A 12,805-nucleotide genomic window follows, 5' to 3' on the forward strand; every position below is an offset into this window, starting at 1 on the left:
CAACACATCTCAAAGAACAATATTTACGAGAAGGTAAGTAACCATTTTTTCTTCTTCAAGTGATTGCTCATATAGATTCCAATTAGGTGACTCCTAAGCCTTACCAAGGCAGTGGGGTCTGAGTTATGGAATCGCAGACTGGAGCACCGCTCTGCCAAAAGCTGCATCATCTCTGGCATGCTGGACGATGGTGAAATGAGAGGTGAACGTATGCACCGAGGACCAAGCTGCTGCCCTGAAGATTTCTTGTTTCGGGACTTAGGCCAGGAATGCAGACGATGAGGCCTATGCCCTTGTGGAGTGTGCCATAAGTGCCGGGGCTGGTGTCTTGGCCAGCTCATAGCACATGCGGGATGCAGGATGTGATCCAGGAAGATATTCTTTGCGATGAGACCGGTAGGCCTTTCATGCAGTCAACCACTGCTATGAACAACTGGTTTGATTTCCTGAATGGCTTGGTGTGTTCGATATAAAAGGCTAACGCTTGCCGAACATCCAAGGAGTGCAACCTCTGTTCACAGCTACTGGTATGAGGCTTTGGATAAAAAACAGGCAGGAATATGTCTTGGCTGGTATGGAAATGTGATACCACCTTAGGCAGAAAGGCCGGGTGAGGTCTGAGCTGCACCTTGTCCTTGTGGAAAACGGTATAAGGTGGGTTGGAGGTAAGGGTTAGGGTTGACCTGGGGAAACTCCCACCTCTGGAAAATGGAGTGAATGACGTCCAGCCGGATGGACCACTCGTGGCTGTGGAAGGACCTGCTGAGGTCGTCTGCCAGGATGTTCTGGACTCCTGGCAGATATGATGCTTCCAGGTGAATGGAGTGGGTTATACAGAATTCCCAGAGCCTGAGAGCCTCCTGACGGAGGGGCTAGGACCAGGTTCCACCCTGCTTGTTGATGTAAAACGTTGCAGTGGTGTTGTCCGTCATGACTGCCACATGCTGGGCTTACAGATGAGACTGAAAGGCCTGGCATGCAAGTTGCACTGCTCTGGGCTCCTTGATATTGATATGGAGAGAGAGCTCGTCCTGTGATCAGAGGCCCTGCATTCAGAGATCTCCCAGATGTGTGCCCCAACCTAGAGCTGACGTGTCCGTAACTAGAGACAAGGACAGCTGAGGGCTGTTGAAGGGACTTCTTCGCAGACTATTCAAGCATCAAGCCACCACTGGAGTGACTTGGTCACGATGCCACAGCAGGTGCTAACTGGTCCCAGGCTGTCACGCCCCGGGCAGTATGTCGAAGTGAGCCACGTCTGTAGAGGCCTGAGTCTCAGTCTGGTGTGTCAGACCACGAACCTGCAGGCCGCCATGTGACTGAGGAGACTGAGGCAATTCCTTGCTGTAGTGGTCGGGTACTCTCTCATGCATCGAATGATGCTTGCCATGGCTTTGAATCGGGACTCCGGCAGGCTTGCTCTTGCCTGGACCGAGTCCAACACTGCTCCGATAAACTCTGTCCTCTGGGTCGGAGACAAGGTGGACTTGTTCATGTTGAGGAGGAGACCCAGTCTCTCCAACGTGGATGTGACCAGACGGACCTGCGACGCTACCTGTTCTCTGGTGCGCCCTTTGAGCAGCCAATCGTTGAGGTAAGGGTATACCTGCACCTGCCTCCTTCAGAGGAAGGCTACTACCACTGACATTCACTTGGTGAACACTCGTCGGGCTGTCGACAGGCTGAAGGGTAGGACCGTGAACTGATAATGTTTTTGGTTGATCACAAACCTTAAGAAGCATCTGTGAGCAGGGCGAACCGCTATGTGAAACTACGCATCTTTCATGTCAAGGGTGGCGAACCAGTTTCCCGGATCCAGAGAAGAGATAATTGTATTGAGGGAAACCATGCAGAACTTCAGCTTCACCATGAACTTGTTGAGTCCTCGCAGGTCTAGAATGGGTCTGAGACCCCCTTTGGCTTTGAGGATTAGGAAGTAACGGGAATAGAATCCCTTGCCCCTGAGATCCTGAGGAACCTTCTCCACCGCTCTTATGGCAAGGAGCGCCTGCACCTCCTGGATTAGGAGTTGCTTGTGAGAAGGGTCACTGGGGAAGGGGGGTGGGAGGGAGGGTAGGAGCAGAATTGGAGAGAATATCCCATTTCCACCGTGCGAAGAACCCAGCAGTCTGATGTTATTTGGGACCACGCATGGTAGAAGTGGGATAGACTGCTCAAAACACACAGGGAAGGCTCCGGTGTAGAGACAGGTGCTCCGTCCTCGGGTGCACCTTCAAAATGTCTGTTTTGAGCCCGATGAAGGCTTAGTTATTTGGTCCTGTCCGGACGGGGGATGGGAAGGCTTATGCCTGCCATTCCTAACCCTGTGCCTGAAAAAATCCTGCCTCAGACAAGGAGGATACGAATGCTGTTGCTGCGGTTGGGGCTTAAACAGCTTTCATTACCCAAAGATTTCATTGTCGTCCTGAAGTCTTTGAGGCTATGCAGTCTGGAGTCAGTTTGTTTGGCAAACAGGCCCACTCGTCAAAGGGTAGGTCTTGCAGAGTTTGCTGAACCTTGGGCCGGGGAGTGACGGTGCCGCAGGTCTCTACCGGAGTCCTTTCACAGTGCCGCCTCCGCCACTGCCGGTGGGACACTGCGGACCGAGGAACTCTGCATCGGATCCTGCCGCGCCAATGCAGGTTGCGGTCTAAGTGCCGCCTCCATAAGGAGCTGCTTCGATCTAAAGTCCTGCTCCTTCTTGGTTTGGGGGCGAAAGCCCAAACAAATCATGCACTTTTCGGACTGATGTGCTTCCCCCAGACACTTTAAACAAGCGTCATGAGGGTCGCCTGTTGGCATGGGCTTGTTGCAGGACTTGAACCCCTGGGACTTAAGCATGTAAATCCCTCAAAGAGAAAACACAGTCGGGGTGGAGGGTAACCCCCCAGTCCAACAGCTAACTAACTACTAACTAGAACTACAATAACTAAGAACTAAACAACTACAAAATACAAACAGTTTGAAAGAGAAGCTAGGGAAACGTGGAGAGCTTGCAAAGCGAGATGCCACAGTTCCAACAACCATCACTAGCAGTAAGAAGGAACTGAGAAGGCACTGGGTTGGCAGGGTCATATATTGAGCGCCATGAAGGCTTCACTCCAGGGGGCTCCACAGCCAACCCCATGGGTGCTGCTAAGGGGAAAACTTTCCGACAACTGTGCACGTGGCATGCGCACACCTAATTGGAATCGATATGAGCAATCACTCGAAGAAGAATTCTCTATTAAGGTCTAATTTATGCAGTAAATTATGCTAACAAAATCCAAGCTTACTGAACAAAATAAAACTGCTAAATCAAATAAAAGCACACCAAAATATTCAAATATAACTGGCTACTCACTTAAATTGGCTGTTTCTGGGGCTCCTGATTATGCAGCAATTTCCCTCAGCAGTTAAAGAGGGAATGAACATATACCATTCCAAAGTAAACTACCTTAACCGGGGATTATTTTAACCTTTTCATAATACATAAGGCAGATTCAAAATACCCAAGATACTTTCTAACGCTGCACATTGATTTATCATTCATCATACTTCACCCCAGTAGCTAACCTCTGCAAAATACTGCTTGCACTCTTATATTACCTTCTTCCAAGGGCAAGTTTTGTGGCTTCTTGACCTAAGTTAATAAGTCTTTATTCACAATAGCAACTGAACTGAACTGGGGGGCATAATCTTGACATTTCAGATAACATGATGAATTGTTCAAATAACATTCTTCTAACCAGTTATATTTTCATATGAATTCAATGAAACTTCCATGTAGTGTCTATACATTTTCTACAATTCTCTAATGAATAATTTCAGTTTTAATTGCTTTTGGGTTTTTTTGCAAGACAGGGTTTTATTGGGGGTGGGATGGTAAGGCAGAAATATACATGCATACAAAGGTGGGAGTGGGGGCAGGGGATAGTACATAATCTATACATGAAAGCTGGGGTATTCCACTTTTTTTTCCCCTTAACCCTTCTCTTGATTCCAGGTCTGTGTCCCCCTCCCCTTGCCCTCTTAGAGCTCCTCTCTATTCTCTTGCAAACCTCTCCCTAATTAATCATTAAAGCAGTGGCAGCTCTGTACGTCCTCTCCTCCTCCTGCAAAGGAATAGCAGCATGGCACCAGCTGAACTGGCTGCTTCTTCCCACCTCCTGGAAGCTGTACGGATGCAGGCTGGTGTGGGGATGCACAGCCTCTGAAGCACATACCTCTTGTGTGCTTAGTGGGGACTGAGCTGAGGTCCCCATTTGGAACAGATTCTTCTCCAGTCTGAGCTGCAACATCAGTGAGGGAAGGAGGAGTTCTACAGCCACCCCTGGCCAGAGGCCCAGAGGTGCCCCCACATCAGCCCAGGGCCGCCCGAGCTCCCCCCACCCGTTGGGCGGGCGGGAAGGCAACACGGCCCCCAGCCCAAGCCCCAGAGTGGCACCTATTGGGTTCCGGGAAGTGGGCGGGCAAAGCCCGCCCACTGCTAAAGGATCCTCCCCCCAGCCTAAGGGGAGGACCCACAGGACCTAAAACCCAAATGATTACGGGGGACAACTAATGTAAAAACAGGGACAGGAGTGCGATTAAAGGGTCAAAAGAAGGGAACCTGACGGGGACACCGAGCAGAGAACCCCGGACAGCGCCCACTGCTCCTCAAAGGTGTCAAGGGAGCCAGTGGACGCCGCCCAGAGGAGCTCTGCTCGGATACGTGAACGGACAGAGGATCGGAAACAGGCCCCACAGTGGCAGGCGGGCAGGCAGTCAGCTGAACGCAGGCCCCAGTGCGGTGGGTGGGCAGGCAGCACAACCCACAGCCCCGGAGCATCGGGTGGGTGGGCGGCACGAACACCAGCTCCAGCCGCCTGTGCGAGCACCGGTTCCAGCTGCCCAGAGTCCCTGACTGCAGGCCGGCCACCAGTAGCCTCAGCCTGAGGCAAGGGCACCGGAGTCCTCCCAAAAGTGGGGGGGGCGCCCAAGGTGGAGGCAAAAGCAGCCCCCTGCCCATATCCCAGGTCCCCCCTGCCGTATTCTGTGCCCCAGGTCCCCAGCCCAGGGCAGGTGGAGGGATCCAGGCTCCCCACAGCTGCGAGTGCAGCTCTCCCCGACCCAGCTCCAGCTGGGGGGGAGGAAGCACCTCGGAGCCGCAGCCCTGCCATGATAAGAGCCAGGTGGGCAGCTCTGGGGAGCCGCAGCAGACCCTCTACCTGCCCGCGGTGTGGGGGGGGCCAAGCAGCCCCTGGCCCATGTCCCCACCCACCTGTGGCAGGTGGAAGGCCCATGACTCCTCACAGCTTCCCGTGCAGCTTCTACTGTGGCCAGGTTGCGGCTCCAAGGCCGGGCCTGCCCACCCCCGCCAGAACCAGGTCAGGAAGAGCTCTGCAGGCAGCTATGGGGAGCTGGCATGGAGTCGCAGCCCCTACCCTGACCCCGCCATACAGCAGCCCAAACCCTGGACCTGTCAGGTACAGCCTGGCAGCAGGGCAGCACAGCCCTGAGCCCGGACCCCGCTGCGTGGGGCAGGGCGGCCCCGAGCGCGAACTCCACTGTACAGGGCAGGGCAGGTGGGGCAGCCCACACTCCCGACTCCACAGGCCCAGCAACCTTTAGCATAAAGCTGGGCCACAACTGTGTGCTAATTGGGTCACGGGTTGAGTACCACTGATCTAGACCATCCCTGACATGTGTTTGTCTAACCTGCTCCTAAAAATCTCCAAAAATGAAGAATCTACAGCCTCCCTAGGCAATTTATTCCAATGCTTAATCACCCTGACAGTTAGGAAGTTTTTCCTAATGTCCAACCTAAACCGCCCTTGCTGCAATTTAAACCCATTGCTTCTTGTCCTATCCTCAATGGTTAAGGAGAACAATTTTTCTAGCTCCTCCCTGTAACAGTTTTCAGGTACATAAAAGATTGTTATGTCCCCTCTCAGTCTTCTTTTCTCCAGACTAAACAAACCCAATGTTTTTAATGTTTCATTCCCTTGAATTACTAATCTATTAATTTTTAAGTCGTTAGAGAGTTTCTTTTGTATGACGTTTATACAAAATGTAAGAGACAGACAAAAAGATGACAAAAGAAGAAGAAAAACAAAATAGAGTTAATATTAGTTCTTTTTTTTGTTACAAAGGCCATTGTTTGGGAAAGCTGTTTACACAGGGCCTTATTCAATACCCACTGATGTCAATGGAAAGATTCTCTGACTTCAGTGGGTACTGGATGAGATCCACAGTACAAATGAAAGCACAAATATAAGAGAAATGTATGTAAATGAGCAAACAATTGGATGTCAGTAACAGGAAGCACAAAAACTTTGCCATGGATTTTTTTTTTTAATCTGTACTTTACAGTCACTTCACTAGGGTAGGCACAAGATGGTACTTGCAAAAGTTATTTTTGATTATAAAAGATGTTTACTTTTATGAGGAGGTGCAGCTGCACGTTACCACCTGCTCACACTACACTGTTTGCTAATGTAGCCCTACAATGACTGCACATGAATTTACTATATATCAACTAGCATACCAAAGATATGCTATATACTATATACCAACTAGCATACTAAAGATAATTTGTATGAATTTGGCATACAACTTAAGCCCTGCATTTTCCCTCTACCTCTACCTCAGTTAGATTCCATCCTCTCTCACTTTCCATCTTGGCCAATATATTTTGAGACAAGCACAACTTGTGCTAAATGACAACAACGGGAGGACAGGATAATAGCCTACAAATGTATGAAGGCTGTAAATACTAAGGAAGATGAGGAGTTATTTAGGGTGGTACAAAGGGGTGTAAATAGAAGTAATGGAAAATAAATTACAAAGAGAAATTTTATATAGAATACCAGAAAAAATGCTTTGAGAATAAAGTCTTTGGTATTTGACTATGACAATCTCCCGGAGAATAGTGGAAGCCCTATTATTTGGGACATGTAAAACTAGAATGAACAAAAGTCTAGAAAATATGTTGCAAGTGAAAATCCTGCCTTGGCAGAGAAATGTACTGGCTGACCTACTAGATCTTCTCCATTTCCAGCATCTGTTGGATACAGCTATGATACAACACAATTCACTCAGGACTTCAGTGGTCATGAGTTCTGCAGTAAACTCGTCTTTACGGTATAGAACAGCATGATCAGCATTCACAGAATATAGTATCCCCTTCCTTTTACAAATTATAAATGTTTCACTAAAATATACAAACAAGTTCTACACAAAGCCTCATCCTGGGTAAATTCATGTTTTCATTTAGTACGCAGGAGCATGTACTTCATTGCTAATGATAAGATATTCAACAAAGAGAATCTGGTTTCCTAAGAAACTTTTAAAATAATTAAAATTGCCATATCCAAAGCAAAAGAATCAGCCTTGGGCAGGATTCTATGATTAATCTCTTGTATAGTAAAAAAAAAAACAAGATAGAAGCAACTGTAAACACTCAAAAAGAAACCCGACTGAAACGTCCCTCCTAATTAAAGTATTTTTAGAGACAATACAATCTAATGTATTGCTTCTACTGAACCTTATACTGCCTTGTAACTGCATTAATGCAGTACCCTAGTGTGCTCTCTTTGTGATGCAAATTCACTCAAATACTGTGCTTTCCATAAAAAAGTCAAACACATATTGCATTGACAATTGCAGCTTGGGGAATAACCCTAAATGTCCTTCAATATCTAAGCATTGCATTTAAGTCTGGTCTATAATAGCAGTTTCTGGGGAGTCTTCTACTGCTGTTGCATCAGTGATAGTGCTAGGTGAGAGATTTCCTCAAACAGCTGAAACAGACACAATCATAAGTTGACATATCACATGCAAAAGCCAAGTAAAAGGACTTTAAGGGGACCTACACCAGAGATTTTTGGAGAAGGAAGGTAATTGGGGTGAGGAGGAGGGGAGATATCCTTCCCATGAAGCTAGAAATTTACATATGGCACCTGCAACCCAAAAGAATCAGCTTTGGGAAGGACTAAAGGCTACAACCAAAACAATAACCTGCTGCTAAATTTAATCTTTTAGTTCATTCTGGGTATACGACATAAAGGAATTTGAATCCCCATCACAATGAAGTTGGGATTTTCCAGAGGGATATTTTTTAAAAATAAAAACCCAGCTGATCATTTGTAATAATTAAATCAATCTGGCAGCCCCCGAGACCACCAAAGACCTCTATTTTTCCACAGAACTGGTACAACACAGGCAATCACAGACTAAGCTGACATACATTTCTTTGCCCACAAACCTCAAGCCCGACTTGGAGGAACATATCTGGGAGTGACAGATTAGTTCCATCTTTAAATTCATTCAGTCCTTGGACCCTCCATTAAAATGGCCAATGACGGTGCCAATTGAGTTTTCATTACACGGACATGTTCACTGGGAACTGGACTGAAACCACCAACTTGTTTTTCAGAGGTCATTGAACAACCGTCAGACAGCAACAATTTTCAGCTACTACTGACCTCTGTTACAGCTGAACCATTGATTTTGAGGTGAAATGATGCATATCCCAATAGTATGAGCCATCTATTCCTCCCACCATTAATTTTAATTAAACAATCAATTTTTTCTGCATCATTTAGCTTGTGCATAATATAGGAAAATAAATAATGCTACTGATCAGCTGCAGTTCTGTGACATGAGCAGTAACATGGTATGAGGTTGATTTTGTGCGGTCCTTCAGTCTAGACGTGGAGTAGGGTAGCATCGTCTATCTTGAATAACTCACAAATTGTTAGAAGAGCTAAATTCAGACACAGTCCATTTAGTTGGATCTTCTCATTGAATCTGCTGACTAAACAGATTCAAAGACAGATAAGCTTTATGGAACAGAAAATGTACTGTAATATAGAAAAGAATGAGGTTCTCACCAAATATGTTCAGATCTGAGATTCATGAAGGGGGGAAAAAAAGGTCCACAGAGTTTCAGCTTACATATAAAAAGGCAAACACACCTCCTTGAGTCATTGGCTGTGTGGAGTAGCCTTCTGTGACTCATGCAAAATTGAAATTTTCAATTGATCAATGCAGCTAATGCTGTCCATTCCAGTACCATGCTATAAAAAGGTTTCAGGGATCAGAGAAAAAGGAATGGAACATGCCAAACAAGGTATTAACAAAAACGCATATCAAGGGGGGGAAAAGCATATGCTATTTTGTATGCCAAGTATCTTGAACATTTGCAACTTTACAAACCACTGAAGAATGAATTAAATATAATAGACTGATTCTTGACTAAGAGCAAAAGGAGACAGCCTCCTTGTTTGACTCCAATAAAGTATTTCCTGAAAAATGTTGCATCTCTTTTGAAATAAAAAAAAAAAAGTTATCTAGAACATGGGTACTTAAGATTTTCATTTCCAATTATACTTATAAAGAAAAAAATCCACTTGTTACACATTGCTAATTGGAAGTATCAAGTAAAACAACATAATGACTGCAATGTTTGAAATATCCATATCAACTATCATAACAAGGTAAATCTATTTTACTAAGTTTAAGGGATATAAATCCTGAACCTTTCTGAGCAACTTCTGGTACTGGCCAGTGTCAAATACAAAATATTTGACCAGTTGAACCACTGGTCTGATCAAGATGGTCAATTCCTATGTCTTTACACTCCTATAACATTTACATTTCATAGAATTCCTATGTCAGCAACCATGCAGGTAACTGGAAATTAAACAGTGAAACCACAACAGTTTTCATATGTCTGACTTTTCTATTTTAAATTTCAGCTTACATTAATCTTGTACTTACTGTGGTCTCGATCCTTAGTGGATATACAGTCTTGTATAGACTCTGTTATCCCAAGGCTGGCAGCAGTAGGGAGTGGGCCAAGCAGAGATTCTAGTGCAGGTGGCCATACAGGAGTTTCATTTCCATTTTTGCATTCTCTCCCTTCATTTTTCTTTAATCTATCTTTATCGAGAAGTTCATTATAAAAGTCCTTGTTTAAATGATTAGCAGCTGCTTCCAGTTCTTCATCTTCTGCCTCCTCCTCTCCAAATACACTAGCCGTATTATCTTCTATAGACTCTGTAATGGTGGGGGGAAAAAATCAAATAACTTCATACCATCTGTTATAGAAACTAAATAAATGAAAAGCAGCTCACTTAAAAGAATAAGACCCATTAGAAAACAATCTGCAGAAGAACAGAGAGTATTTCAGTACATTGTATAAATATATAGAATTTCCAGATGTGCTTTAAAATCATTGCCTTAGCTTTTAAAATGTCTTCTGAAAATAGTAATAATTTAAAATTGCTTGTATTGTGTTATCAAAATACTGCAAGTAAGTAATTTTAGTAATACGAGCTAAATACTTGTAATGATAATTAAGGCTAATATTCAACCTATAAACAGTACTGTGAATACCTTCAGTGTGGGAACAGAGAGGCACAAAGGTACATGCCCAATGGTTTGGGGTAATTTTCATGTTAACCAGGAACAACCTGAAGTACCAACACCGCCTCTGCTAAATTGCACTTGGAAGTAATTTGTTACAGCCCTTCATGCCATTACAGTAGTTGTGTTTTTTTAAAATGTATACAATTTTGGTGAATTCCAGTACTACTCAAGTTGATGTCTGATATTTGAAGCATGGTATTTTGTGGGCTGGCACTATGCATTCCATTCCTCAGAGAATTCCAGTGTAAGTCAAGACTTAAATGTTTTGTTGCACTCAACATTTCACTGCATAACGTATGTAGCTGCATATATATAAATAATACACAACAAAGAAATGGAGCCGTATATAGCATAATAAAAGATCATACAAAATAACATGAGTAGGATTTGACCCCCATTGCTACTTTTAAAATATTCATGGTCTTTTATAGACTTACCATCTTTAGTCAAATTGGCAAATACTCCTTTTGCCTTTGGCCTACTATTTTCTAATTCATTCTCTATTTCATCTTGGTAAATTGATATTTCACCTGTGGCAATTAAATAAAAATAAAGCTCAGAAATCATTAATGTTATTTGGTGTAACCAAGTGATATAGTGTATTGAATGGGACTTGTACCTTCAACATCTTCAAGCTTTTTTGACAGCGCTTTCTCAAGCTGAAAAGAAAAAATGAGTAATAGAATGAAATATGAATATGCTACGATTAAATATTTTTAATATCGGTTCCTCTATTTAGAGACTTAAATACACATGGTACTATAGAAAGATGGTAATGTACATTTCTTCCCCTAAAGAGTTTGTGATCTAGGACAGACGAAACAGACAAAAGACAAGTATCAAAATACTGTTTGAAATAAAGTACTGATTAAACCTATATCTCAACCTGACAGAGAGGAACTTTCACACCGGCTCACCTAAAATGAGGCCCCGACTCTCCCCTCAGACATAGTGGAGAATAGCAGCTGCAGTTGCAGCTCCCTGATTCTTGGCCACCCAGCCCCAGGAGAAGTCGGAGAAGCTGGGTGCCTACTCTAACTTCCATCACCATCATAAAGTCCATAATGAAGTTAACCTTAGCAGAAGATCAGCTATAGGGGAGCTCAATTGCATTGGAAGAGATTTCCTCTACACAAGGAGAATTCTCCTAGGGCCATAAGCAGCTTAAAGTGAATATGGTGGACCAAAAAAATCCAGCCTACAAGAAACAATCCAATGTTAACAGTCATTCTAGTATTTCTTGAACTAGTATTTCAGATACCTGTGTTTAAACCGGAGCTCTCTCTCCCTCACAGTCCAACTTGTTTCTCTTATGAAAATACTTCCGAATACTAACATTGTGGTCCAGAACATCGCATGTTAAAACAGGATGCTGTCATGTTTTGTACAAACTGTATTTTAACACTAAATATAGTATTTTATACTAACTGATTCTGCGGTTAAGTAATAATCCTGTGTTTGTAACAGTATATTAATTTCACTCCAACAGACTAAGTCATAAATTCAAGATTAGGCAAAAAGATGTGCTAAGAAGAAGCAAGCCCCATTTCAACTAACTCAGATCTGTGTAAACCTGAAGTAACTTCATTGTCTACACTCACGTAAGTGAAGAGAATTTAACCCTCTCTTTCTTGTTTCTTGCAAAATACCTAGTTACATGTATGCTCTATCTGATGGTGGCAACAAATACTAAAATATTTTATAATAGAGGCAAAACCTGTTTTGGGTGATTCTCAGAGGTACACAACACGCACAGCATAAACGGGAGCTGTGAGTACTCAAGAACTTTGAAGAATGTAGTGTTCAGATTATAAATTTATTTCATTCAAACGTTATAAATTAAAAATAAATGAAAACCAAAAAATCCCAATGATTTCAAAACTTTGGAGCTCTCGCTTTCAACTGTCGACCTTATTAACATTAGCTGTCAACTGTATTCTAGCATCTCCATATATATTTGATATTTTTAAAAATCGTCTAGAACAGACACAACATACTCCTTTATGTAACTATACTAATAAAAACAATCTGGTATTTAGGATTACGAACTGGCTATTTCTCAAAAAGACATGCTCTATTTCATGGCAACGTTCATCTGTTGACAGACTTTTAGTGGGACCTCCTCTTGGTCTCCACATGTGAGTAAACACATCCCTCCCCTGAACATGCACATGATTTCAAAGCTAACAATAGTGCACACAAGTAACAGAATCTGCACACACAAAGCCCACATGGCTGCAGAAGTTAGACCCTAGCACCACTGCATGCAGAAGCTATGGCAGGAAACAACCACCCACAGATGTGCATGGGCAAGAACATAAGTGAAGACTGAGGTCTAAAAATATGACCCACAATGTCTACCAGGCTTTTGAGTAAAGTCTTCAGAGGACATCATAACATTACCAATATT

General features: G+C 43.7%; 1 protein-coding gene across 1 annotated transcript in view; it reads right to left on the minus strand.

Annotated features, from left to right (window-relative positions):
• Positions 1 to 12,805, minus strand: part of BRF1 (BRF1 RNA polymerase III transcription initiation factor subunit) — a 219,934-nt gene that overhangs the window by 93,730 nt on the left and 113,399 nt on the right. Inside the window, exons 9-11 of the mRNA XM_024194413.3 lie at positions 11,015 to 11,054; positions 10,833 to 10,925; positions 9,745 to 10,023 (exon numbers count right to left, since the gene is read on the minus strand). Coding sequence (XP_024050181.2) covers positions 9,745 to 10,023; positions 10,833 to 10,925; positions 11,015 to 11,054 — 412 coding nt within the window. The remainder of the gene's footprint in view (positions 1 to 9,744; positions 10,024 to 10,832; positions 10,926 to 11,014; positions 11,055 to 12,805) is intronic.

The sequence above is a fragment of the Terrapene carolina genome, unplaced genomic scaffold (genome assembly GCF_002925995.2).
Source record: "Terrapene carolina triunguis isolate 2854851 unplaced genomic scaffold, T_m_triunguis-2.0 Scaffold189, whole genome shotgun sequence".
NCBI classification, from domain to species: domain Eukaryota; kingdom Metazoa; phylum Chordata; order Testudines; family Emydidae; genus Terrapene; species Terrapene triunguis.